The sequence below is a fragment of the Salvelinus namaycush genome, chromosome 33, assembly GCF_016432855.1.
Source record: "Salvelinus namaycush isolate Seneca chromosome 33, SaNama_1.0, whole genome shotgun sequence".
In the NCBI taxonomy this organism is placed as follows: Eukaryota; Metazoa; Chordata; class Actinopteri; order Salmoniformes; family Salmonidae; genus Salvelinus; species Salvelinus namaycush.
Window position 1 is genome coordinate 33,854,585 of NC_052339.1, and position 26,912 is coordinate 33,881,496.

Here is a 26,912-nt window from a genome sequence, read left to right on the forward strand (position 1 = left end):
CCCCCCACCCTGAAACTACAGAGGAACGATTAACCCCCCACCCTGTAACTACAGAGGAACGATCAACCCCCCACCCTGAAACTACAGAGGAACGATCAACCCCCCACCCTGAAACTAGAGGAACGATCAACCCCCCAACCTGTAGCTTCAGAGGAACGATCAACCCCCCACCCTGAAACTACAGAGGAACGATTAACCCCCCACCCTGAAACTACAGAGGAACGATCAACCCCCCAACCTGAAACTACAGAGGAACGATCAACCCCCCACCCTGTAACTACAGAGGAACGATCAACCCCCCACCCTGTAACTTCAGAGGAACGATCAACCCCCCACCCTGAAACTACAGAGGAACGATCAACCCCCCACCCTGTAACTACAGAGGAACGATCAACCCCCCACCCTGTAACTTCAGAGGAACGATCAACCCCCCACCCTGTAACTACAGAGGAACGATCAACCCCCCACCCTGTAACTACAGAGGAACGATCAACCCCCCACCCTGTAACCACAGAGGAACGATCAACCCCCCACCCTGTAACTACAGAGGAACGATCAACCCCCCACCCTGTAACTACAGAGGAACGATTAACCCCCCACCCTGTAACTACAGAGGAACGATCAACCCCCCAACCTGTAGCTTCAGAGGAACGATCAACCCCCCACCCTGTAACTACAGAGGAACGATCAACCCCCACCCTGTAGCTTCAGAGGAACGATCAACCCCCCACCCTGTAACTACAGAGGAACGATCAACCCCCCACCCTGTAACTACAGAGGAACGATCAACCCCCCACCCTGTAACTACAGAGGAACGATCAACCCCCCACCCTGTAACTACAGAGGAACGATCAACCCCCCACCCTGTAACTACAGAGGAACGATCAACCCCCCACCCTGTAACTACAGAGGAACGATCAACCCCCCACCCTGTAACTACAGAGGAACGATCAACCCCCCACCCTGTAACTACAGAGGAACGATCAACCCCCCACCCTGAAACTACAGAGGAACGATCAACCCCCCACCCTGAAACTACAGAGGAACGATCAACCCCCCACCCTGAAACTACAGAGGAACGATCAACCCCCCCACCCTGTAACTACAGAGGAACGATCAACCCCCCACCCTGTAACTACAGAGGAACGATCAACCCCCCACCCTGTAGCTTCAGAGGAACGATCAACCCCCCACCCTGTAACTTCAGAGGAACGATCAACCCCCCACCCTGTAACTTCAGAGGAACGATCAACCCCCCACCCTGAAACTACAGAGGAAAGATCAACCCCCCACCCTGTAACTACAGAGGAACGATCAACCCCCCACCCTGTAACTACAGAGGAAAGATCAACCCCCCACCCTGTAACTACAGAGGAACGATCAACCCCCCACCCTGTAACTACAGAGGAACGATCAACCCCCCACCCTGTAACTACAGAGGAACGATCAACCCCCCACCCTGTAGCTTCAGAGGAACGATCAACCCCCCACCCTGTAACTACAGAGGAACGATCAACCCCCCACCCTGTAACTACAGAGGAACGATCAACCCCCCACCCTGTAGCTTCAGAGGAACGATCAACCCCCCACCCTGTAACTTCAGAGGAACGATCAACCCCCCACCCTGTAACTTCAGAGGAACGATCAACCCCCCACCCTGTAACTACAGAGGAACGATCAACCCCCCACCCTGTAACTACAGAGGAACGATCAACCCCCCACCCTGTAACTACAGAGGAACGATCAACCCCCCACCCTGAAACTACAGAGGAACGATCAACCCCCCACCCTGTAACTTCAGAGGAACGATCAACCCCCCACCCTGTAACTACAGAGGAACGATCAACCCCCCACCCTGTAACTACAGAGGAACGATCAACCCCCCACCCTGTAACTACAGAGGAACGATCAACCCCCCACCCTGTAACTTCAGAGGAACGATCAACCCCCCACCCTGTAACTACAGAGGAACGATCAACCCCCCACCCTGTAACTTCAGAGGAACGATCAACCCCCCACCCTGTAACTACAGAGGAACGATCAACCCCCCACCCTGTAACTACAGAGGAACGATCAACCCCCCACCCTGTAACTACAGAGGAACGATCAACCCCCCACCCTGTAACTACAGAGGAACGATCAACAGCCCATCCTGTAACTACAGAGGAACGATCAACCCCCCACCCTGAAACTACAGAGGAACGATCAACCCCGCACCCTGTAACTACAGAGGAACGATCAACCCCCCACCCTGAAACTACAGAGGAACGATCAACAGCCCATCCTGTAACTACAGAGGAACGATCAACCCCCCACCCTGTAACTACAGAGGAACGATCAACCCCCCACCCTGAAACTACAGAGGAACGATCAACCCCCCACCCTGTAACTACAGAGGAACGATCAACCCCCCACCCTGTAACTACAGAGGAACGATCAACCCCCCACCCTGTAACTACAGAGGACCGATCAACCCCCCCACCCTGTAGCTTCAGAGGAACGATCAACCCCCCACCCTGTAGCTTCAGAGGAACGATCAACCCCCCACCCTGTAACTACAGAGGAACGATCAACCCCCCACCCTGAAACTACAGAGGAACGATCAACCCCCCACCCTGTAACTACAGAGGAACAATCAACCCCCCACCCTGTAACTACAGAGGAACGATCAACCCCCCACCCTGTAACTACAGAGGAACGATCAACCCCCCACCCTGTAACTACAGAGGAACGATCAACCCCCCACCCTGTAACTACAGAGGAACGATCAACCCCCCACCCTGTAACTACAGAGGAACGATCAACCCCCCACCCTGTAACTTCAGAGGAACGATCAACCCCCCACCCTGTAACTACAGAGGAACGATCAACCCCCCACCCTGTAACTACAGAGGAACGATCAACCCCCACCCTGTAATGTTGCCGTGGCAACATGTAGGTGAATAATTTAAAAAACAGGTCAAGGTCTCTGTGGATGAGAAACACTACTAGTTGATTGGTCGACGGTGAGAGAGATCTACAGATGCTGATAAAGAGCTTTCTAGTATATGCTGAACGGATGTGTTCGGTACCTTGGTGAAGATGGCGAGTGGCAGGCCATATTGGTCCTCTTCCAGTCCAGACACCAAGCCCTGAGAGACGGCTCCCTGGCCCCCTGGCCCTGCCGACAGGCCCTGAGAGACGGCTCCCTGGCCCCCTGGCCCTGCCGACAGGCCCTGAGAGACGGCTCCCTGGCCCCCTGGCCCTGCCGACAGGCCCTGAGAGACGGCTCCCTGGCCCCCTGGCCCTGCCGACAGGCCCTGAGAGACTGCTCCCTGGCCCCCTGACCCTGCCGACAGGCCCTGAGAGACGGCTCCCTGGCCCCCTGTCCCTGCCGACAGGCCCTGAGAGACGGCTCCCTGGCCCCCTGTCCCTGCCGACAGGCCCCGAGGCTGCACCGTGATGGGGATACCAGTCTCCGGGTGCTCCAGGGCCCCTGAACCCCCCGTCTCCGAGTCTCTAGTCCCTTCCTCCAAAACACTGGGATCCAGTGTCTCCCAGTCGCTCTCCGAGGAGTCCGGGGAAGTCCGGGAGGGAGGTTTCAGCTGGGTGTTCTCCCTAGCTGGGGTGCAGGTCTCTGGGGAAGGCGATGTCCTCTGTGAAGCCTTCACGGTGGAGGTGGTGTGGTCCTCTCCGAAGCCCTCCTCCCCCATTAGCTCCACGGTAGCATTGGTGACGTCAGTGACGGAAACAGAGACCAGCTCCTCCTCTGCCCCCGACACACAGTCTCCTATAGTGATATCCTCGCTGCTCTTGGGCCGGTAGTGGGAGGAGTCAGCCAGGCCGTGCTCTATCATACCTAGAGGACGGAACACAGCATACATGATATCCTGACCTATAGGACTCAACATGACCTTTGACCTTCAGTATGGGGGAAGAAGAATCCAACAAAGTGTGTACCAAATGGCACCCATCTCCACTATATCACCCATCTCCACCATATCACCCATCTCCACCATATCACCCATCTCCACTATATCACCCATCTCCACTATATCACCCATCTCCACTATATCACCCATCTCCACCATATCACCCATCTCCACCATATCACCCATCTCCACCATATCACCCATCTCCACCATATCACCCATCTCCACTATATCACCCATCTCCACCATATCACCCATCTCCACCATATCACCCATCTCCACTATATCACCCATCTCCACTATATCACCCATAGGGATCTGGTCAAAAGTAGCGCACTACTGTATATAGTGACTGGTGGACTCTCACCTGGGAACAGTGACAGTACGGTCATCAGAGCTCCTACCAGCCTGTTGACTGGAGACACGTAGAACAGGACCTGAGACGGGGGACATACACACAGTCATCTATCGGGAGATAAAACACCTCCAGGGACTTATGATACGATGTGCCATCTCGCTGTGAGGTCACCGTGTGTGGTAATGTAATTTGGTTGTGATATGCTGTCGCTGCTAAATCACGGGTTCACCTTCTTCTCCAGCAGAATCAGTTTGAAGAGGATCAGAACCTAAAGGGGGGGTTGAGAATGAGAGAGAAGGGGAGAGTTAAGGAAGCATGTCGTCAGAGAAGGGGAGAGTTAAGGAAGCATGTCGTCAGAGAAGGGGAGAGTTAAGGAAGCATGTCGTCAGAGAAGGGGAGAGTTAAGGAAGCATGTCGTCAGAGAAGGGGAGAGTTAAGGAAGCATGTCGTCAGAGAAGGGGAGAGTTAAGGAAGCATGTCAGAGAAGGGGAGAGTTAAGGAAGCATGTCAGAGAAGGGGAGAGTTAAGGAAGCATGTCAGAGAAGGGGAGAGTTAAGGAAGCATGTCAGAGAAGGGGAGAGTTAAGGAAGCATGTCAGAGAAGGGGAGAGTTAAGGAAGCATGTCAGAGAAGGGGAGAGTTAAGGAAGCATGTCAGAGAAGGGGAGAGTTAAGGAAGCATGTCAGAGAAGGGGAGAGTTAAGGAAGCATGTCAGAGAAGGGAAGAATGTCAGAGAAGGGGAGAGTTAAGGAAGCATGTCAGAGAAGGGGAGAGTTAAGGAAGCATGTCAGAGAAGGGGAGAGTTAAGGAAGCATGTCAGAGAAGGGAAGAGTTAAGGAAGCATGTCAGAGAAGGGGAGAGTTAAGGAAGCATGTCAGAGAAGGGGAGAGTTAAGGAAGCATGTCAGAGAAGGGGAGAGTTAAGGAAGCATGTCAGAGAAGGGGAGAGTTAAGGAAGCATGTCAGAGAAGGGGAGAGTTAAGGAAGCAAGTCAGAGAAGGGGAGAGTTAAGGAAGCAAGTCAGAGAAGGGGAGAGTTAAGGAAGCATGTCAGAGAAGGGGAGAGTTAATGAAGCATGTCAGAGAAGGGAAGAGTTAAGGAAGCATGTCAGAGAAGGGGAGAGTTAAGGAAGCATGTCAGAGAAGGGGAGAGTTAAGGAAGCATGTCAGAGAAGGGGAGAGTTAAGGAAGCATGTCAGAGAAGGGGATAGTTAAGGAAGCATGTCAGAGAAGGGGAGAGTTAAGGAAGCATGTCAGAGAAGGGGAGAGTTAAGGAAGCATGTCAGAGAAGGGGAGAGTTAAGGAAGCATGTCAGAGAAGGGGAGAGTTAAGGAAGCATGTTAGAGAAGGGGAGAGTTAAGGAAGCATGTCAGAGAAGGGAAGAGTTAAGGAAGCATGTCAGAGAAGGGGAGAGTTAAGGAAGCATGTCAGAGAAGGGGAGAGTTAAGGAAGCATGTCAGAGAAGGGGAGAGTTAAGGAAGCATGTCAGAGAAGGGGAGAGTTAAGGAAGCATGTCAGAGAAGGGGAGAGTTAAGGAAGCATGTCAGAGAAGGGGAGAGTTAAGGAAGCATGTCAGAGAAGGGGAGAGTTAAGGAAGCATGTCTGTTGAAGGGGAGAGTTAAGGAAGCATGTCTGTTGAAGGGGAGAGTTAAGGAAGCATGTCAGAGAAGGGGAGAGTTAAGGAAGCATGTCAGAGAAGGGGAGTGTTAAGGAAGCATGTCAGAGAAGGGGAGAGTTAAGGAAGCATGTCAGAGAAGGGGAGAGTTAAGGAAGCATGTCAGAGAAGGGGAGAGTTAAGGAAGCATGTCAGAGAAGGGCAGAGTTAAGGAAGCATGTCAGAGAAGGGCAGAGTTAAGGAAGCATGTCAGAGAAGGGCAGAGTTAAGGAAGCATGTCAGAGAAGGGGAGAGTTAAGGAAGCATGTCAGAGAAGGGCAGAGTTAAGGAAGCATGTCAGAGAAGGGGAGAGTTAAGGAAGCATGTCAATTAAAGCACCACAACAACGAAACTACAATCTTTGGCAGATGTTTCCAGGAGTATTTCCCAAATGGCACCCTACTCCGTTTATAGTGCACTACTTTAAACCAGATCCCATAGGGGCTACCGTTCTTTGGGGGCCTGGTCAAAAGTAGTGCACTATATAGGGGAATAGGGTGCCATTTGGGACTCAAACGTAAACCTTTACAAGTCATCCGCTTGCCTCAAAACACATTAAATGTACCTTGTGTCGAAAGTGGAGTATTAAATCTCTTGGTGACATACCTGTCGGGAGAGAATGTGAAGAATGTGAAATTTGCCTCAGGGAGGACATTTCTATCACACGTGTGAACATGCGTCCCAAATTACACCCCACTCCCTATAGAGTGTAATACTTTTGACCAGAGCTCCATGCGCCCTATATAGGAAATAGGGAGCCATTTGGTGCTCAACGTCATGATCTGAGAGAAGACCCCCCCCCCCCCTGAAAAGATGCAGCCTGTTTCTGTAAGCTGGGTTCATCACCATAACAAGTGGCTCAATAGACACACGTGACGGACATCTTTCTATGGGCTAATCTAGGACATGTTAGAGGCTACAACAACAGACACCTGATCGCCCCACAGATGACCAGGGCCTATAGCAGGGCCTAAAGCAGGGCCTAAAGCAGGGCCTAAAACAGGGTCTATACCAGGGACTAAAGCAGGGACTAAAGCAGGGTCTATACCAGGGTCTATACCAGGGCCTAAAGCAGGGCCTAAAGCAGGGTCTATACCAGGGCCTAAAGCAGGGTCTAAAGCAGGGCCTAAAGCAGGGTCTAAAGCAGGGCCTAAAGCAGGGTCTATACCAGGGCCTAAAGCAGGGCCTAAAGCAGGGTCTATACCAGGGCCTAAAGCAGGGTCTATACCAGGGCCTAAAGCAGGGCCTAAAGCAGGGCCTAAAGCAGGGCCTAAAGCAGGGTCTATACCAGGGCCTAAAGCAGGGTCTATACCAGGGCCTAAAGCAGGGCCTAAAGCAGGGTCTATACCAGGGTCTATACCAGGGCCTAAAGCAGGGCCTATAGCAGGGCCTAAAGCAGGGTCTATACCAGGGCCTAAAGCAGGGCCTAAAGCAGGGTCTATACCAGGGCCTAAAGCAGGGCCTAAAGCAGGGCCTAAAGCAGGGTCTATACCAGGGCCTAAAGCAGGGCCTATAGCAGGGCCTATAGCAGGGCCTATAGCAGGGCCTAAAGCAGGGCCTAAAGCAGGGCCTAAAGCAGGGTCTATACCAGGGCCTAAAGCAGGGCCTAAAGCAGGGCCTATACCAGGGCCTAAAGCAGGGCCTAAAGCAGGGTCTATACCAGGGCCTAAAGCAGGGCCTAAAGCAGGGCCTAAAGCAGGGTCTAAAGCAGGGCCTAAAACAGGGCCTAAAACAGGGCCTAAAGCAGGGCCTAAAGCAGGGTCTAAAGCAGGGCCTAAAGCAGGGCCTAAAACAGGGCCTAAAACAGGGCCTAAAACAGGGTCTATACCAGGGCCTAAAGCAGGGTCTATACCAGGGCCTAAAGCAGGGCCTAAAACAGGGCCTAAAACAGGGTCTATACCAGGGCCTAAAACAGAGCCTAAAGCAGGGTCTAAAGCAGGGTCTAAAGCCTAAAGCAGGGTCTAAAGCAGGGTCTAAAGCCTAAAGCAGGGCCTAAAGCAGGGCCTAAAACAGGGTCTATACCAGGGCCTAAAACAGAGCCTAAAGCAGGGCCTAAAGCAGGGCCTAGAGCCTAAAGCAGGGCCTAAAGCCTAAAGCAGGGCCTAAAGCAGGGTCTATATCAGGGCCTAGAGCATAAAGCAGGGTCTAAAGCAGGGCCTAAAGCAGGGCCTAAAGCAGGGCCTAAAGCCTAAAGCAGGGCCTAAAGCATAAAGCAGGGTCTAAAGCAGGGCCTAAAGCAGGGCCTAGAGCAGGGCCTAAAGCCTAAAGCAGGGCCTAAAGCATAAAGCAGGGTCTAAAGCCTAAAGCAGGGCCTAAAGCAGGGTCTATACCAGGTCCTAGAGCCTAAAGCAGGGCCTAAAGCAGGGTCTATATCAGGGCCTAGAGCCTAAAGCAGGGCCTAAAGCAGGGTCTAAAGCAGGGTCTAAAGCAGGGCCTATAGCCTAAAGCAGGGTCTAAAGCAGGGTCTAAAGCAGGTCCTAAAGCCTAAAGCAGGGCCTAAAGCAGGGCCTAGAGCCTAAAGCAGGGTCTATATCAGGGCCTAGAGCCTAAAGCAGGGCCTAAAGCAGGGCCTAAAGCCTAAAGCAGGGCCTAGAGCCTAAAGCAGGGCCTAAAGCAGGGTCTAAAGCAGGGTCTAAAGCAGGGCCTAAAGCAGGGTCTAAAGCAGGGTCTAAAGCAGGGCCTAAAGCCTAAAGCAGGGCCTAGAGCCTAAAGCAGGGCCTAAAGCAGGGTCTAAAGCAGGGTCTAAAGCAGGGCCTAAAGCAGGGTCTAAAGCAGGGCCTAAAGCAGGGCCTAAAGCAGGGCCTAAAGCAGGGCCTATAGCAGGGCCTAAAGCAGGGCCTAAAGCATAAAGCAGGGTCTAAAGCAGGGCCTAAAGCAGGGCCTAAAGCAGGGCCTAAAGCAGGGTCTAAAGCAGGGCCTAAAGCAGGGCCTAAAGCAGGGCCTAAAGCAGGGTCTAAAGCAGGGTCTAAAGCAGGGCCTAAAGCAGGGCCTAAAGCAGGGCCTAAAACAGGGCCTATAGCAGGGTCTATATCAGGTCCTAGAGCCTAAAGCAGGGCCTATATCAGGTCCTAGAGCCTAAAGCAGGGCCTAAAGCAGGGCCTAAAGCAGGGCCTAAAACAGGGTCTATACCAGGGCCTAAAGCCTAAAGCAGGGCCTAAAGCAGGGCCTAAAGCAGGGCCTAAAGCAGGGCCTATAGCAGGGCCTATAGCCTAAAGCAGGGTCTATAGCAGGGCCTAAAACAGGGCCTAAAGCAGGGTCTATAGCAGGGCCTATAGCCTAAAGCAGGGCCTAAAACAGGGCCTATAGCCTGAAGCAGGGCCTAAAGCAGGGTCTATATCAGGTCCTAAAGCCTAAAACAGGGCCTAAAGCCTAAAGCAGGGTCTAAAGCAGGGTCTATATCAGGTCCTATAGCCTAAAACAGGGCCTAAAGCCTAAAGCAGGGCCTAAAGCAGGGCCTAAAACAGGGTCTATACCAGGGCCTAAAGCCTAAAGCAGGGCCTAAAGCAGGGCCTAAAGCAGGGCCTAAAGCAGGGCCTATAGCAGGGTCTAAAGCAGGGCCTAAAGCAGGGCCTAACGCAGGGCCTAAAACAGGGTCTGTAGCAGGGCCTATAGCCTAAAACAGGGCCTATAGCCTAAAGCAGGGCCTAAAGCAGGGCCTAAAGCAGGGCCTAAAACAGGGCCTAAAGCAGGGTCTATAGCAGGGCCTATAGCCTAAAGCAGGGCCTAAAACAGGGCCTATAGCCTGAAGCAGGGCCTAAAGCAGGGTCTATATCAGGTCCTAAAGCCTAAAACAGGGCCTAAAGCCTAAAGCAGGGTCTAAAGCAGGGTCTATATCAGGTCCTATAGCCTAAAACAGGGCCTAAAGCAGGGCCTAAAACAGGGCCTAAAGCCTAAAGCAGGGCCTAAAGCCTAAAGCAGGGCCTAAAGCAGGGCCTAAAACAGGGTCTATACCAGGGCCTAAAGCAGGGTCTAAAGCAGGGCCTAAAGCCTAAAGCAGGGCCTAAAGCAGGGCCTATAGTCTAAAGCAGGGCCTGAAGCAGGGTCTAAAGCAGGGCCTATAACCTGAAGCAGGGCCTGAAGCAGGGTCTAAAGCAGGGCCTATAGCCTGAAGCAGGGCCTAAAGCAGGGTCTAAAGCAGGGCCTATAGCCTGAAGCAGGGCCTAAAGCAGGGCACTATGAAGGGAATGGGGTGCCATTTGAAGCCAGGGAGAATGGCAGAACAGTTTTACCCAGGAACACTTGGGATCCCTCTAGAGCTGTCCCTCTCAGAGAGCTGTTCATGTGTTCATACAACTCCTACAGACGGAGAGAGAGAGAGAAAGAGAGGGGGGAGAAAGAGAGAGAAAGAGCGGGCAGAGAGAAAGAGAGAGGGGGGGGGGTAGAGAGAGAAAGAGAGAGAGGGGGGAGAAAGAGAGAGAGGGGGGAGAAAGAGAGAGAAAGAGAGAGAGGGGGGAGAAAGAGAGCGAGAGAACCGGTAAGACAAGATTCTAAGTTCAATGTTCCACAAACACATAAGGTCACACATCTTGGAATAAAGTGATTCAAGTCTTTGGTGATTAAACATTTGACGGTGAAAGAGAGTTGACTGGAAACACTCACCTTCAATATAGATATCTGTGAGAAGTCTTTCTCCTCAAAGTAGGCGTGTGTGATGAGCTGTAGTTTAGCTTGGAGGAGACCGTACAGAGGCTGGGGAAGAAGGACATCACTGAGTAAGTGAAGGGTAGTCACCAGTAGTCTATCATTCAAAACGGAATAATGGCCGATTTCACCAACGTTCAACTTCACAGGCTCATTAGAAAGAAAAAAAAGAGCTATATTTAATTAATATTATTATATATATAATATAATATATAATACCAACGTCTCCCTACTGAGTCCTGAACAGAAACAGCTGTGCTGGGCCGGGGAGTACGGACAGAGAGGAGGCTGTCCACTGACCCAGGGGTCATAGAGGGTCGGGGGTCATAGAGGGCCGGGGGTGTACGGACAGAGAGGAGGCTGTCCACTGACCCAGAGGTCATAGAGGGTCGGGGGTGTACGGACAGAGAGGAGGCTGTCCACTGACCCAGAGGTCATAGAGGGTCGGGGTGTACGGACAGAGAGGAGGCTGTCCACTGACCCAGGGGTCATAGAGGGTCGGGGGTGTACGGACAGAGAGGAGGCTGTCCACTGACCCAGGGGTCATAGAGGGCCGGGGAGTACGGACAGAGAGGAGGCTGTCCACTGACCCAGGGGTCATAGAGGGTCGGGGAGTACGGACAGAGAGGAGGCTGTCCACTGACCCAGAGGTCATAGAAGATCGGGGTGTACGGACAGAGAGGAGGCTGTCCACTGACCCAGGGGTCATAGAAGGCCGGGGTGTACGGACAGAGAGGAGGCTGTCCACTGACCCAGGGGTCATAGAGGACCGGGGTGTACGGACAGAGAGGAGGCTGTCCACTGACCCAGGGGTCATAGAAGGTCGGGGTGTACGGACAGAGAGGAGGCTGTCCACTGACCCAGAGGTCATAGAGGGTCGGGGGTGTACGGACAGAGAGGAGGCTGTCCACTGACCCAGGGGTCATAGAGGGTCGGGGGTCATAGAGGGTCGGGGTGTACGGACAGAGAGGAGGCTGTCCACTGACCCAGGGGTCATAGAGGGTCGGGGAGTACGGACAGAGAGGAGGCTGTCCACTGACCCAGGGGTCATAGAGGGTCGGGGGTCATAGAGGGCCGGGGTGTACGGACAGAGAGGAGGCTGTCCACTGACCCAGGGGTCATAGAGGGTCGGGGGTCATAGAGGGTCGGGGTGTACGGACAGAGAGGAGGCTGTCCACTGACCCAGGGGTCATAGAGGGTCGGGGGTCATAGAGGGCCGGGGAGTACGGACAGAGAGGAGGCTGTCCACTGACCCAGAGGTCATAGAGGGTCGGGGGTCATAGAGGACCGGGGAGTACGGACAGAGAGGAGGCTGTCCACTGACCCAGAGGTCATAGAGGGTCGGGGGTCATAGAGGGTCGGGGAGTACGGACAGAGAGGAGGCTGTCCACTGACCCAGGGGTCATAGAGGGTCGGGGAGTACGGACAGAGAGGAGGCTGTCCACTGACCCAGAGGTCATAGAGGGTCGGGGGTCATAGAGGGTCGGGGTGTACGGACAGAGAGGAGGCTGTCCACTGATCCAGGGGTCATAGAGGACCGGGGTGTACGGACAGAGAGGAGGCTGTCCACTGATCCAGGGGTCATAGAGGACCGGGGTGTACGGACAGAGAGGAGGCTGTCCACTGATCCAGGGGTCATAGAGGGTCGGGGGTCATAGAGGACCGGGGTGTACGGACAGAGAGGAGGCTGTCCACTGACCCAGGGGTCATAGAGGGTCGGGGGTCATAGAGGGCCGGGGCGTACGGACAGAGAGGAGGCTGTCCACTGACCCAGAGGTCATTAAAGGTCGGGGGAGTACGGACAGAGAGGAGGCTGTCCACTGACCCAGGGGTCATAGAGGGTCGGGGGAGTACGGACAGAGAGGAGGCTGTCCACTGACCCAGAGGTCATAGAGGGTCGGGGAGTACGGACAGAGAGGAGGCTGTCCACTGACCCAGAGGTCATAGAGGGCCGGGGAGTACGGACAGAGAGGAGGCTGTCCACTGACCCAGAGGTCATAGAGGGACGGGGGTGTACGGACAGAGAGGAGGCTGTCCACTGACCCAGAGGTCATTAAAGGTCGGGGGAGTACGGACAGAGAGGAGGCTGTCCACTGACCCAGAGGTCATAGAGGGCCGGGGAGTACGGACAGAGAGGAGGCTGTCCACTGATCCAGGGGTCATAGAAGGCCGGGGTGTACGGACAGAGAGGAGGCTGTCCACTGACCCAGAGGTCATAGAGGGTCGGGGGTCATAGAGGACCGGGGTGTACGGACAGAGAGGAGGCTGTCCACTGACCCAGGGGTCATAGAGGGCCGGGGCGTACGGACAGAGAGGAGGCTGTCCACTGACCCAGAGGTCATTAAAGGTCGGGGGTCATAGAGGGTCGGGGAGTACGGACAGAGAGGAGGCTGTCCACTGACCCAGGGGTCATAGTGTGACTTTCCATAGAGCGATCCCCACCCTTCTCTCCCTCCTTGTCACATCAGGACACTCACCACTCGACTGAGGACACACACACACACACACACACACACACACACACACACACACACCACACACACACCACTTGACTGAGGACACACACACCACTCGACTGAGGCCACACACACACACCACTTGACTGAGGCCACACACACACACACACACACACACACACACACACACACACACACACACACACACACACACACACACACACACACACACACCACTCGACTGAGGACACACACACACTCACCACTTGACTGAGGACACACACACACACACACACACACACACACACACACCACTCGACTGAGGACACACACACACTCACCACTTGACTGAGGACACACACACACACACACACACACACACACACACACACACACACACACACCACTCGACTGAGGACACACACACACTCACCACTTGACTGAGGACACACACACACACACACACACACACACACACACACACACACACACCACTCGACTGAGGACACACACACACTCACCACTTGACTGAGGACACACACACACACACACACACACACACACACACACACACACACACACACACACACACACACACACACACACACACACACACACACACACACAACTTGACTGAGGCCACAAACACACACTCACCACTTGACTGAGAACACACACACTCTTCTGGACCGTCTCCCTGGTGACATCAGCCAGTCGGACCTTCAGGGACTGAAAAACAAAAACAACAAAACACTTTGATGCCTAATGACATGTCAGGAAACAGTCAGGAAACAGTCAGAAAAAAGCCAGGAAACAGTCAGGAAACAGTCAGGAAACAGTCAGGAAACAGAACCACAGAGAAATGAGTATAGACTCTACTCTGTAGTACAGCGGTCCTCTGTTGACCAGCTGGTAGAGACTCTACTCTGTTGACCAGCTGGTAGAGACTCTACTCTGTTGACCAGCTGGTAGAGACTCTACTCTGTTGACCAGCTGGTATAGACTCTACTTTGTAGACCAGCTGGTAGAGACTCTACTCTGTAGACCAGCTGGTAGAGACTCTACTCTGTAGACCAGCTGGTAGAGACTCTACTCTGTAGACCAGCTGGTATAGACTCTACTCTGTTGACCAGCTGGTATAGACTCTACTCTGTTGACCAGCTGGTATAGACTCTACTCTGTTGACCAGCTGGTATAGACTCTACTCTGTTGACCAGCTGGTATAGACTCTACTCTGTTGACCAGCTGGTATAGACTCTACTCTGTTGACCAGCTGGTAGAGACTCTACTCTGTAGACCAGCTGGTAGAGACTCTACTCTGTTGACCAGCTGGTAGAGACTCTACTCTGTTGACCAGCTGGTAGAGACTCTACTCTGTTGACCAGCTGGTATAGACTCTACTCTATAGTACAGTGGTCCTCTGTTGACCAGCTGGTAGAGACTCTACTCTGTTGACCAGCTGGTAGAGACTCTACTCTGTTGACCAGCTGGTAGAGACTCTACTCTGTTGACCAGCTGGTATAGACTCTACTCTGTTGACCAGCTGGTAGAGACTCTACTCTGTTGACCAGCTGGTAGAGACTCTACTCTGTTGACCAGCTGGTAGAGACTCTACTCTGTTGACCAGCTGGTAGAGACTCTACTCTGTTGACCAGCTGGTAGAGACTCTACTCTGTTGACCAGCTGGTAGAGACTCTACTCTGTTGACCAGCTGGTAGAGACTCTACTCTGTTGACCAGCTGGTAGAGACTCTACTCTGTAGTACAGTGGTCCTCTGTTGACCAGCTGGTAGAGACTCTACTCTGTTGACCAGCTGGTATAGACTCTACTCTGTTGACCAGCTGGTATAGACTCTACTCTGTTGACCAGCTGGTATAGACTCTACTCTGTAGTACAGTGGTCCTCTGTTGACCAGCTGGTATAGACTCTACTCTGTAGTACAGTTGGTATAGACTCTACACTGTAGTACAGCTGGTATAGACTCTACTCTGTAGTACAGCTGGTATAGACTCTATACTGTAGTACAGCTGGTATAGACTCTACTCTGTAGTACAGCTGGTATAGACTCTATACTGTAGTACAGCTGGTATAGACTCTACTCTGTAGTACAGCTGGTATAGACTCTACTCTGTAGACCAGCTGGTAGAGACTCTACTCTGTAGACCAGCTGGTAGAGACTCTACTCTGTTGACCAGCTGGTATAGACTCTACTCTGTTGACCAGCTGGTAGAGACTCTACTCTGTTGACCAGCTGGTAGAGACTCTACTCTGTTGACCAGCTGGTATAGACTCTACTCTATAGTACAGTGGTCCTCTGTTGACCAGCTGGTATAGACTCTACTCTGTTGACCAGCTGGTATAGACTCTACTCTGTTGACCAGCTGGTATAGACTCTACTCTGTAGACCAGCTGGTAGAGACTCTACTCTGTAGACCAGCTGGTAGAGACTCTACTCTGTAGACCAGCTGGTAGAGACTCTACTCTGTTGACCAGCTGGTAGAGACTCTACTCTGTAGACCAGCTGGTAGAGACTCTACTCTGTTGACCAGCTGGTAGAGACTCTACTCTGTAGACCAGCTGGTAGAGACTCTACTCTGTTGACCAGCTGGTAGAGACTCTACTCTGTAGACCAGCTGGTAGAGACTCTACTCTGTAGACCAGCTGGTAGAGACTCTACTCTGTAGACCAGCTGGTATAGACTCTACTCTGTTGACCAGCTGGTATAGACTCTACTCTGTTGACCAGCTGGTATAGACTCTACTCTGTTGACCAGCTGGTATAGACTCTACTCTGTTGACCAGCTGGTATAGACTCTACTCTGTTGACCAGCTGGTATAGACTCTACTCTGTTGACCAGCTGGTATAGACTCTACTCTGTAGTACAGTGGTCCTCTGTTGACCAGCTGGTATAGACTCTACTCTGTTGACCAGCTGGTATAGACTCTACTCTGTAGTACAGCTGGTAGAGACATGAGGGGGAACCAACCTTAGCTTCTATTTGGCGATAGCAGGAGACACCGTACACACACTTCATATCTGTTCCAGCGAGAGGAGGGAGGTGGAAGAACACGGTGTCTGAGAAAACAAAACAACAAATCACATCATTCGCTGCTATTTTCCAAGAATGGTCTACCTGCAATAACATGTGGTTGTTTTCCCTACTAAACGTTGATGAATGCACTGCCTGTAAGTCGCTCCAGATAAGAGTCTGCTAAATGACTAAAACGTAAAAATGTAGCAAAGCTACATCTCTCTCTGATCTGAGAACTGTCGTAACATGGTCCTTAGTTAATTAGCCAAACAAACAAAAAACGTCAACAGCAATTTCACCACTAGCAAATGAATTACACATTAAAGTGAGCATCTGTTGTTTGTAGCGACCGAAGACGACTCTGAAAATAACTTGTTATCTTCCCTCTGTTGTTGTAATCAGCACCAAAACATCGTTAGCCTTACGGACCTGTAAATTATAACTGTCAAATGTTTGAAAATCACATCCTCAATAAACTGATGGGACGGAGGAAGGAGCACGTGATTCCAAACATTTGACAGTTATTACAGTTACATAAGGCTTCCGCAATGACGCTGTCGGTGTGATCCAGGAGTCAGGATGTTTTGGTACGAATTACAACAACAACAACAGAGGGGGAAGATGATAACATTAGAAAGGCGTCCGCTACATCTGTAACGGATCATGTATACGAGGATCTATGGACGTGTCAGTCAATTAGATCAGAGAATCTGGGGTTTGGACTTGGATCAGGAGGCCAGTGGCCATGACGACGGTAAGAGACGGAGTGGTTTTTCTAATGTTGCTAAGGCATCCTCCCTCTCAGAGCTACAGTCAGGGAAACAGACTGCAACCAAGGACACGTCTCCGTGACTACAACCAAGGACACGTCTCCGTGACTGCAACCAAGGACCCGTCTCCGTGACTGCAACCAACGACCCGTCTCCGTGACTGCAACCAACGACCCGTCTCCGTGACTGCAACCAACGACCCGTCTCCGTGACTGCAACCAACGACCCGTCTCCGTGACTGCAACCAACGACCCGTCTCCGTGACTGCAACCAACGACCCGTCTCCGTGACTGCAACCAACGACCCGTCTCCGTGACTGCAACCAACGACCCGTCTCCGTGACTGCAACCAACGACCCGTCTCCGTGACTGCAACCAACGACCCGTCTCCGTGACTGCAACCAACGACCCGTCTCCGTGACTGCAACCAACGACCCGTCTCCGTGACTGCAACCAACGACCCGTCTCCGTGACTGCAACCAAGGACCCGTCTCCGTGACTGCAACCAAGGACCCGTCTCTGTCAGCAACAAGGCCAGAGACAGGTCGGGGCAGACAGACTGGACGGCACAGTACAGCTAGCTCTGGTCCCGGGTGTTACTTGGGTCTTGCTGACCCTGAGCCTTTAGCAAGCAGCATGTAACACCCTGGACCAGAGCAACAGCACAGCCAAGGACATATGATGAGCCACAGCTGTAGTCTACTAGCTTCCTCTCCTCAGCAGCACGATGCCCTGCTCTACTCCCATGAACTGTGCCATCCCATGTATGAGTCTGTCTCATGTTGTCGTTGCCACTATAGCCCGACTGCATTGCAGTGAATCACTCCCCTAATGAAAATATACCGCGTCAGTGAAGTTTATGCACCCGGCCAACAAGCAGCCAGTGAATCACACACAGACGACACTACAGGGCCTGCTGTGTAAAACATGGAATAGGTGAGGACTTGTACAGTACAGAGATGATTTCAAATCTGGTTCTACACATACCGGAGTGTAGTTCAACTAATCATTTTTACTAATACAGATGTAGGCCATATGTATAACACAGACTTCATATCTATATTGTTCAGCTTTCGCATCTTACTAGGCCTAACCGTTACATATCCACTTGAAAGAAATGAATGTGTTGCATAATATGACTGTGAATCGAGTCCATTCTCTCCCTCTGTACTGCTTAACAACAGGACCAGGTCAGTAGCAGACCAAAAGGAAAATCAGATCACACGATGAGTGAGTGCTAACTAGCTAACGGCCCGGCCCGTCGGCCTCAGTGACATCATGAACAACAGAAGGAGGCTTGCCAAGATGGAGGGCCTCAAGGCAACACTACCCAGCAGAACAACACAGTCACACGCTGCACCACAGCTAGTCTATAATGACCTAACTAGCTTTAAAAACTCTCCTTTCCAACATTAATTCCTGCTGATTTCACATACTAACATGAGCACTGCAGTAGCCCAGTTAGGCTAAGCCAAACATGATGACGAAGCTGTCCATTTTTTTCCACAGAGGTAATGATGACTCATCATCAGCAGATTTATTTGACCCTTATTTTAGCAGGTAAGGTGTCTGAGACGTGATAACAGAGTCTCAAACGGGGTGAAGACGGCGGGCCTAAATGTGACAGTAGACTCATTATTAAACTGTCAGGAGCGGTGTAGTAACACAGGTAGGAGAGATGGAAAGATGGAATGATGGGGAAAGAAAAAAAGAGGAAGTATCTGGTTGTGTCCCAAATTGCACCCTATGGGCCCTGGTCAAAAGGTAGTGCACTATAAAAGTAAGTGTGCCATTTGGTTTTTATGTAAAGGTTAGGGTCAGGGGTCAGGGTTTTATGTACCTTCTTGGTAGTTGTGTGCTCCGTCAGGCAGGGTTAAGGGTCAGGGTAAAGGTCAGGGTGTTATTTACCTTCTTGGTAGTTGTGTGCTCCGTCAGGCAGGGCAAGGAAAGGCAGGTACTTCCACTCCTCAGGCAGGTTGTTGCTGTCATGGCCCTCCTCAGGGATGAGGGGAGGGTAGGAGTATTCCACCTGAGGAAGAGAGAGAAAACACTGCAGATGTCAGCACCTACAAACCAGTCCATAGAAACCAGCACCTACAAACCAGTCCATAGAAACCAGCACCTACAAACCAGTCCATAGAAACCAGCACCTACAAACCAGTCCATAGAAACCAGCACCTAGAAACCAGTCCATAGAAACCAGTCCATAGAAACCAGCACCTACAAACCAGTCCATAGAAACCAGCACCTACAAACCAGTCCATAGAAACCAGCACCTACAAACCAGTCCATAGAAACCAGCACCTACAAACCAGTCCATAGAAACCAGCACCTACAAACCAGTCCATAGAAACCAGTCCATAGATACCAGCACCTAGAAACCAGTCCCTAGAAACCAGCACCTACAAACCAGTCCATAGAAACCAGCACCTACAAACCAGTCCATAGAAACCAGTCCATAGAAACCAGCACCTACAAACCAGTCCATAGAAACCAGCACCTACAAACCAGTCCATAGAAACCAGCACCTACAAACCAGTCCATAGAAACCAGCACCTACAAACCAGTCCATAGAAACCAGCACCTACAAACCAGTCCATAGAAACCAGCACCTACAAACCAGTCCATAGAAACCAGTCCATAGATACCAGCACCTAGAAACCAGTCCCTAGAAACCAGCACCTACAAACCAGTCCATAGAAACCAGCCCCTAGAAACCACTCCCTAGAAACCAGCCCCTAGAAACCAGCACCCAGAAACCAGCACCTAGAAACCAGTCCATAGAAACCAGCACCTAGAAACCAGTCCATAGAAACCAGCACCTAGAAACCAGTCCATAGAAACCAGCACCCAGAAACCAGTCCATAGAAACCAGCACCTAGAAACCAGTCCATAGAAACCAGCACCTAGAAACCAGTCCATAGAAACCAGCACCCAGAAACCAGTCCATAGAAACCAGCACCTAGAAACCTGTCCATAGAAACCAACACCCAGAAACCAGTCCATAGAAACCAGCACCTACAAACCAGACCATAGAAACCAGCACCTACAAACCAGTCCATAGAAACCAACACCCAGAAACCAGTCCATAGAAACCAGCACCCAAAAACCAGTCCATAGAAACCAGCACCTACAAACCAGTCCATAGAAACCAGCACCTAGAAACCAGTCCATAGAAACCAGCACCTAGAAACCAGCACCCAGAAACCAGCACCCAGAAACCAGCACCTAGAAACCAGCACCTAGAAACCAGCACCTAGAAACCAGCACCTAGAAACCAGCACCCAGAAACCAGCACCTAGAAACCAGCACCTAGAAACCAGTCCCTAGAAACCAGCACCCAGAAACCAGCACCCAGAAACCAGTCCCTAGAAACCAGTCCCTAGAAACCTGTCCCTTGAAACCAGTCCCTAGAAACCAGTCCCTAGAAACCTGTCCCTAGAAACCAGTCCCTAGAAACCAGTCCCTAGAAACCAGCACCTAGAAACTAGCACCTAGAAACCAACACCGAGACACCAACTCCAAGAAACCAGGACCCACGAGCCATCCGTACCCACGAGCCATCCGTACCCACGAGCCATCCGTACCCACGAGCCATCCTACTAACCTACAGACACACCGTTAAAATGCTATCCATTTTAGGCATGGATCAGATTGGCTCAGCATACGCCAGGGAGTAGCTAAAATGACTCAACTATAAAGATAGTCTGTCTTTATTCAGCTAGTCATTATTTAATCTTCTGTTTTACTCCTGGGGCTTAAAATAAGACAGGGAAAATAAGAGATCACACAGTCAGGACAACATGCGGGAGTGTAGAGTCAGGACAACACGCGGGAGTGTAGAGTCAGGACAACACGCGGGTGTGTAGAGTCAGGACAACACGAGGGAGTGTAGAGTCAGGACAACACGAGGGAGTGTAGAGTCAGGACAACACGAGGGAGTGTAGAGTCAGGACAACACGAGGGAGTGCAGAGTCAGGACAACACGCGGGAGTGCAGAGTCAGGACAACACGCGGGAGTGTAGAGTCAGGACAACACGAGGGAGTGTAGAGTCAGGACAACACGAGGGAGTGTAGAGTCAGGACAACACGAGGGAGTGTAGAGTCAGGACAACACGAGGGAGTGTAGAGTCAGGACAACGCGAGGGAGTGCAGAGTCAGGACAACACGAGGGAGTGTAGATACAGGACAACACGAGGGAGTGTAGAGTCAGGACAACACGCGGGAGTGTAGATACAGGACAACACGCGGGAGTGTAGAGTCAGGACAACGCGAGGGAGTGTAGAGTCAGGACAACGCGAGGGAGTGTAGAGTCAGGACAACGCGAGGGAGTGTAGAGTCAGGACAACGCGAGGGAGTGCAGAGTCAGGACAACACGAGGGAGTGTAGAGTCAGGACAACGCGAGGGAGTGCAGAGTCAGGACAACACGCGGGAGTGTAGAGTCAGGACAACACGAGGGAGTGCACAGTCAGGACAACGCGCGGGAGTGTAGAGTCAGGACAACACGCGGGAGTGCACAGTCAGGACAACACGCGGGAGTGCACAGTCAGGACAACACGAGGGAGTGTAGAGTCAGGACAACACGAGGGAGTGTAGAGTCAGGACAACACGAGGGAGTGTAGAGTCAGGACAACACGAGGGAGTGTAGAGTCAGGACAACACGAGGGAGTGTAGAGTCAGGACAACACGCGGGAGTGTAGAGTCAGGACAACACGAGGGAGTGTAGAGTCAGGACAACACGAGGGAGTGCACAGTCAGGACAACGCGCGGGAGTGTAGAGTCAGGACAACACGAGGGAGTGCACAGTCAGGACAACGCGAGGGAGTGTAGAGTCAGGACAACACGAGGGAGTGCACAGTCAGGACAACGCGAGGGAGTGTAGAGTCAGGACAACACGAGGGAGTGCACAGTCAGGACAACACGTGGGAGTGCACAGTCAGGACAACACGAGGGAGTGTAGAGTCAGGACAACATGAGGGAGTGCACAGTCAGGACAACATGAGGGAGTGCACAGTCAGGACAACACGAGGGAGTGTAGAGTCAGGACAACACGAGGGAGTGTAGAGTCAGGACAACATGCATAACAGCAGCCCAGATGAAGAGGGCTATTCACAATGGTCTGATCACCATATGACTATGAGTCACAGCAGCCTCTGGATAAAGTACTGAACATGTTCAAGGTCCTGTAATGAACTCAGCTGTTCACAATCTAGTTAAACAAGAAGCCTGTCTCCGGAGAAGAAAAGTCAAACAGCCATAACCTTGGCAAATAGTAAATAATTGTTAACGAACGATGTGCTGTACTGTCAGGCAACATTAGCTACATAAATTCCATTGCTGCTGTGCAAGATTGATTTGTGAAAACTGTAGGCTAGAACAAACTATATTTTTGCGGTTCAGTAAAGGTAATAACATAACTGAGTGTCCCAATTGGCACCCCATCCCCTATATAGCGCACTACTTTTGACCAAGGCTAAGGACTACATGGGGAATAGGGTGCTTATTTGGCATGCAGCCCAGATATGGGAGAACACATTGCAATAATAGAAACTGGGTCGTTCCATGTCATTTCAGCAAGCCACAGATCCACCATTTCAGATTGTTCTGAACTAGTTCCTCAGTTAGAAAAATATAAAAGATTAGCATTCCCGCAATATTATTTTGTTGAAATTGCACCCAAATAGCCTCTTTTAATTTACAGGATTCACATAATATATATAAATATATTATAGTACCTAACATCCAAACATCATCCTACCAATGACAGACGTAAGGAATCCAAAGAAAAAGGTCCTAAGCCACCCACAGACCACCCCACATCAGCAAACGGCTCACCTCAGGGGTGAGTGCTTAGTCCCCTTTGAGCTGTTCTTGCCAAAATATGGACTTGGTTTTTTACATAATAGGGCTATCTTCTATATACCACCCCTACCTTGTCACAACACAACTGATTGGCTTAAATGCATTAAGGAAAGAAATTCCACAATTTAACTTTTAACAAGGCACACCTGTTAATTGAAAATGCATTCCAGGTGAATACCTCATGAAGCTGGTTGAGAGAATGCCAAGACTGTGCAAAGCTGTCATCAAGGCAAAGGGTGGCTACTTTAAAGAATCTCAAATATATTTTCATTTGTTTGACACTTTTTTTGGTTACTACATGACTCCATATGTGTTATTTCATAGTTTTGATGTCTTCACTATTATTCTACAATGTAGAAAATAGTAAAAATAAAGAAAAACCCTTGAGTAGGTGTGTCCAAACTTTTGATTGGTGCTGCTCTCCTTCACGATTGCACATTTAGCAAATCCCCAGCAGAGGGAGTTCCCTTTGAATCCATTTTCCCATTCACTGTGTTGGTGGTGCTCATAATATGTATCATACCTTCTGAATTAGCAGAACCCACTCTGGACATTCAATGTACTTGCAGATTAGTCTATAATGTTCCAATCAATGTCTTAAAATTAACTAAATCAAAAAAAGTACTTTAAAATGTGAAAAATTGCATTTTAGAATCTAGACATATTCCATACGTCTGTAGCACACTATAAGGAGTATAACGACTCCAAGGTGTTGTCTGTATCATGTACGCGTCACACATCATAGAGTCTGACAGTATAACGACTCCAAGGTGTTGTCACGCTTCACACATCATAGAGTCTGACAGTATAACGACTCCAAGGTGTTGTCACGCTTCACACATCATAGAGTCTGACAGTATAACGACTCCAAGGTGTTGTCACGGTTCACACATCATAGAGTCTGACAGGAGGCATGTACAGGTCTAAAAAGGGACTAAAATCATCATGATTTTCCAAAAAAATGGTTTGTGATACATAAGTAAAAAGCATGTAATGTGAGAATTGTATGTGAGAATTGCCAAGACAATCGGAGAGACCTATGTTGGCATGGAATGCTGGCTCTATGGTTCCTGACGGGAAGGGTACTTAGAAATAACCTAGAAACTGTTCTAGGAACAGAAACTAACAGAGCCTAATACAAATTGAATTGAAGAATAATAATTTGTCCAGTCTGTGGTTGCAGAAGCAGAACAGGAACTAGCCTAGCGCCTGCCGTTTATAAAGGCTCATGTGCATGAACATACAACAAGGCCTTTAGGCAAATTGTGTTTGTTGAAAACATATGTGCGTTGAATCTCCCCATTCATTCTTTATTGTGTACCTCAGAAGGGATAGTCCCTACTCTCTTCAGAAGCTCTGTAGATAATTATTATTGTAATACACTTGAGGTATTATCTTGTCCCTGTTCATTTCCTGACTGAATGAGCAGGTGAACTCTTTCTGCATGCATGCAAACACACACACACACACACAACCTTTCAGTAGGTTAACTACCAGGCGTAAACACTGCCCTTGTAGTCCATCGTGTCTGTCAAGCTCTCCTTAACATTTGTCAAATGACTCACTAAACTTTGTGGCTAATCCTTGAAACCAAAACCACAGTGACAACAACATTGCAGGCAGTGACTGTGTGTATAGATGTATTTTGGATTTGCGTATGATACGTTCTTTAATAACAGTCGCAGGACTGAGGGAGTATAGACTAGCAGTACAAACATCGGCAGGTTGAAATAAAACCTCTGGCCAAGAGCGAGGAAATTAGCCGTCGGGAGATAAGATCTCATGTCAGGAAAAAGTGCAAATGAATACTGATTATTATTACATTTCACTAATTGACATTGACTGTAGTTCTACACAATATAGGATGACCATGCACTTATAATAATGCTCGGTACACCAACAAGGTGGTCCCACAACTGCGTTATGCAACAAATGGCCTGTCCCATCTGTGCTGGTTTATAAAACAAGTGATCAGTGACTACCAGGCAGTAGTGTCTCGTCACCACTGGTGGGTTGAACAGAACAGAGTCGTTCCACTTCAAAAAGCCCAAGAAACAGGAGTTCAACACCCACCAGCTCACATTGTTCTGAAATCGTTTTTTTCCCCCTTCTTCTTCTTCTGTAGATAGAAACAGATAAGATTAGCATTCGTGAAACATTTGTTTCATTAAAATATAATATGATCTCAGAGGATTTAAGCTAATTGAGTGCACCCACATTGGCCATTTAAACTGATAGGATTCATATCATCTTTAATAAATATAGTACCTAACATCCAATTTGGGTGGTAATTCTTCATAACAATGAGACGAGGAAACCCATAAAATGATCAATAGCCACCCACAGGACCCCCCCCCCCCCCCCCACACCCCACCACACACCAATCACATCCCAACAACCAGTATAGAGTATCTGATCTATGTCTGACAAGTAGTAGGAAGCTGCTGCTTGGATTATTGCTTCTTCAACCTTTGTAATGTGCTCCCTGTGAATCTAGTGATGTTTCCCCCCCCTCCCTGTTCTCTTAAAAACCCCAATGCATCAACCCAACGCTCCTTGAATAGTCCAAAGAGTGGCAGCTCTCTGAAAAAGGGCCATCTTTAAATGGTGCAATTCTCATATGAAGACTTTTCTTACGAGTTGAAAACCTCGATGGGAGAAATGGGCTAGTGACTGAAATGTTGTGACAACCCTAATCAAATAATACACTTATAAACCATTGCATGGCAGTCATATGTAATGTGATTAGTGACATTTACCAGTAAACCCAACACAATACTATTACCATTGCAAAACACTATACAGTGTGTGGGACTTTTACCATAGAAAAGCATTAGAGACCACGACATTGAAGCCATTAGAACTGCAGTAGCCTAATGGTTTGCGTATTCACCAATTGCCAGGAATGGTATAACTAATCCAGACCTTTTTTTAAATGGAACAAACCACACACAAAGGTGCCGTTTCATGGACACAATTAAGCCTAAGAACAAACTGTCTAGCATAATTATTTAAAAAAAAAAATGGATTCAACATTTATTTAACTGGGCAAATCAGTTACGAACAAATTCTTATTTACAATGACAGCCTACCGGGGAACAGCAGAACGACAGATGTTTACCTTGTCACCTCGGGGATTCGGTTACTGGCCCAACCACCACAAGGCTACCTGCCCAACCACAAGGCTACCTGCCCAACCACAAGGCTACCTGCCCAACCACAAGGCTACCTGCCCAACCACAAGGAAAAACATGTGATCCATGTCATAAACACAAGAGATCTATTGATCGTTTTATTAGATTCCTCGTGTCTTCCTCATTGTTAGGAAGAATTATGTTCCCAAATCGGATGTTAGGTACAATATTTATTGAAGATTAAATCAATCCTATAAATTCAAATGGCCAATTTGGGTGCAATCAATCAGTTACATTCTTCTCAGAGATAAAATAATGTGTCAGGAATGCTCATCTTATCTATTTCTAACTACAGAAACGATTTCAAAACAATCTGAGATTGTGAGTACATGGCTTGTTGAAATTACGTGGAATGACCCAACAGCAAAGGTCCCTGTCTGGATTGTTGTTACTGGTGCTGGTCAGTCAAATAACTAAATAGCTCATTCACTCACACCCCAGCCATTACCCAAATGCTCTGCTTGACGCATAGTGTAGCCTCCTAGTCGGAGCAGCTCTCCACTCTATTCTGCTAATAATTGCCTGGGCAGCCGCTATGGGCAGCCGCTCGTGTGCTTTATGGATCTCCACTGCCCAGGCTACCTAGTTATCATGCCTCACGAGATTGACGTACCTGACAGCCTTTCTTGTGGTGAAATCCGACTACCACGATATGTAACACGGGTCCTTTGAGTTCCTCTTTGCCATTCAACTCCATGGCCCCCGATATTTGGGCAGTTATATGTGTTGTTTTCCACTTTTGAGAGACCCAATGTAAACAGCGTTGAAATGAACGGGCGCTGCTCTTGGTGTTTCTTGAATCGACGTCCGCAGTTACACAATCAACCCAAGGGATTTTCTCTTCCGCCTCGTCTTTTCCAGTAGTGAGATGACGTCACTCAAAATGAAGCGCCACCGCTTGGGCATGACTCTTTTATGATTGTTTTTTATCCACCGAATCAATAATCCCATTCTGTTTGGGCTGCATCAACTCAGTGAATGTATAATTCCTTGTACATATTAATTGACCATAGTCATAATGAAAACGACCCCAGTGAT

At 49.9% G+C, this 26,912-nt stretch overlaps 1 protein-coding gene across 2 annotated transcripts in view; it reads right to left on the reverse strand.

Moving 5' to 3' along the window:
- The window catches only part of LOC120028114 (late secretory pathway protein AVL9 homolog), a 53,827-nt gene extending 27,109 nt beyond the window's left edge, over positions 1 to 26,718 (reverse strand). The window contains exons 1-10 of one of the 2 annotated variants that reach the window (XM_038973295.1): positions 26,488 to 26,718; positions 18,726 to 18,846; positions 16,004 to 16,092; positions 13,675 to 13,746; positions 10,520 to 10,609; positions 10,150 to 10,216; positions 6,486 to 6,526; positions 4,499 to 4,537; positions 4,279 to 4,348; positions 3,072 to 3,838 (exon numbers count right to left, since the gene is read on the reverse strand). In XM_038973295.1, the coding sequence (XP_038829223.1) occupies positions 3,072 to 3,838; positions 4,279 to 4,348; positions 4,499 to 4,537; positions 6,486 to 6,526; positions 10,150 to 10,216; positions 10,520 to 10,609; positions 13,675 to 13,746; positions 16,004 to 16,092; positions 18,726 to 18,846; positions 26,488 to 26,571 (1,440 nt within the window). In that variant the 5' untranslated portion in view covers positions 26,572 to 26,718. The remainder of the gene's footprint in view (positions 1 to 3,071; positions 3,839 to 4,278; positions 4,349 to 4,498; positions 4,538 to 6,485; positions 6,527 to 10,149; positions 10,217 to 10,519; positions 10,610 to 13,674; positions 13,747 to 16,003; positions 16,093 to 18,725; positions 18,847 to 26,487) is intronic. The other variant, XM_038973296.1, reaches the window with a different exon arrangement.
- Positions 26,719 to 26,912: the final 194 nt, after the last annotated feature.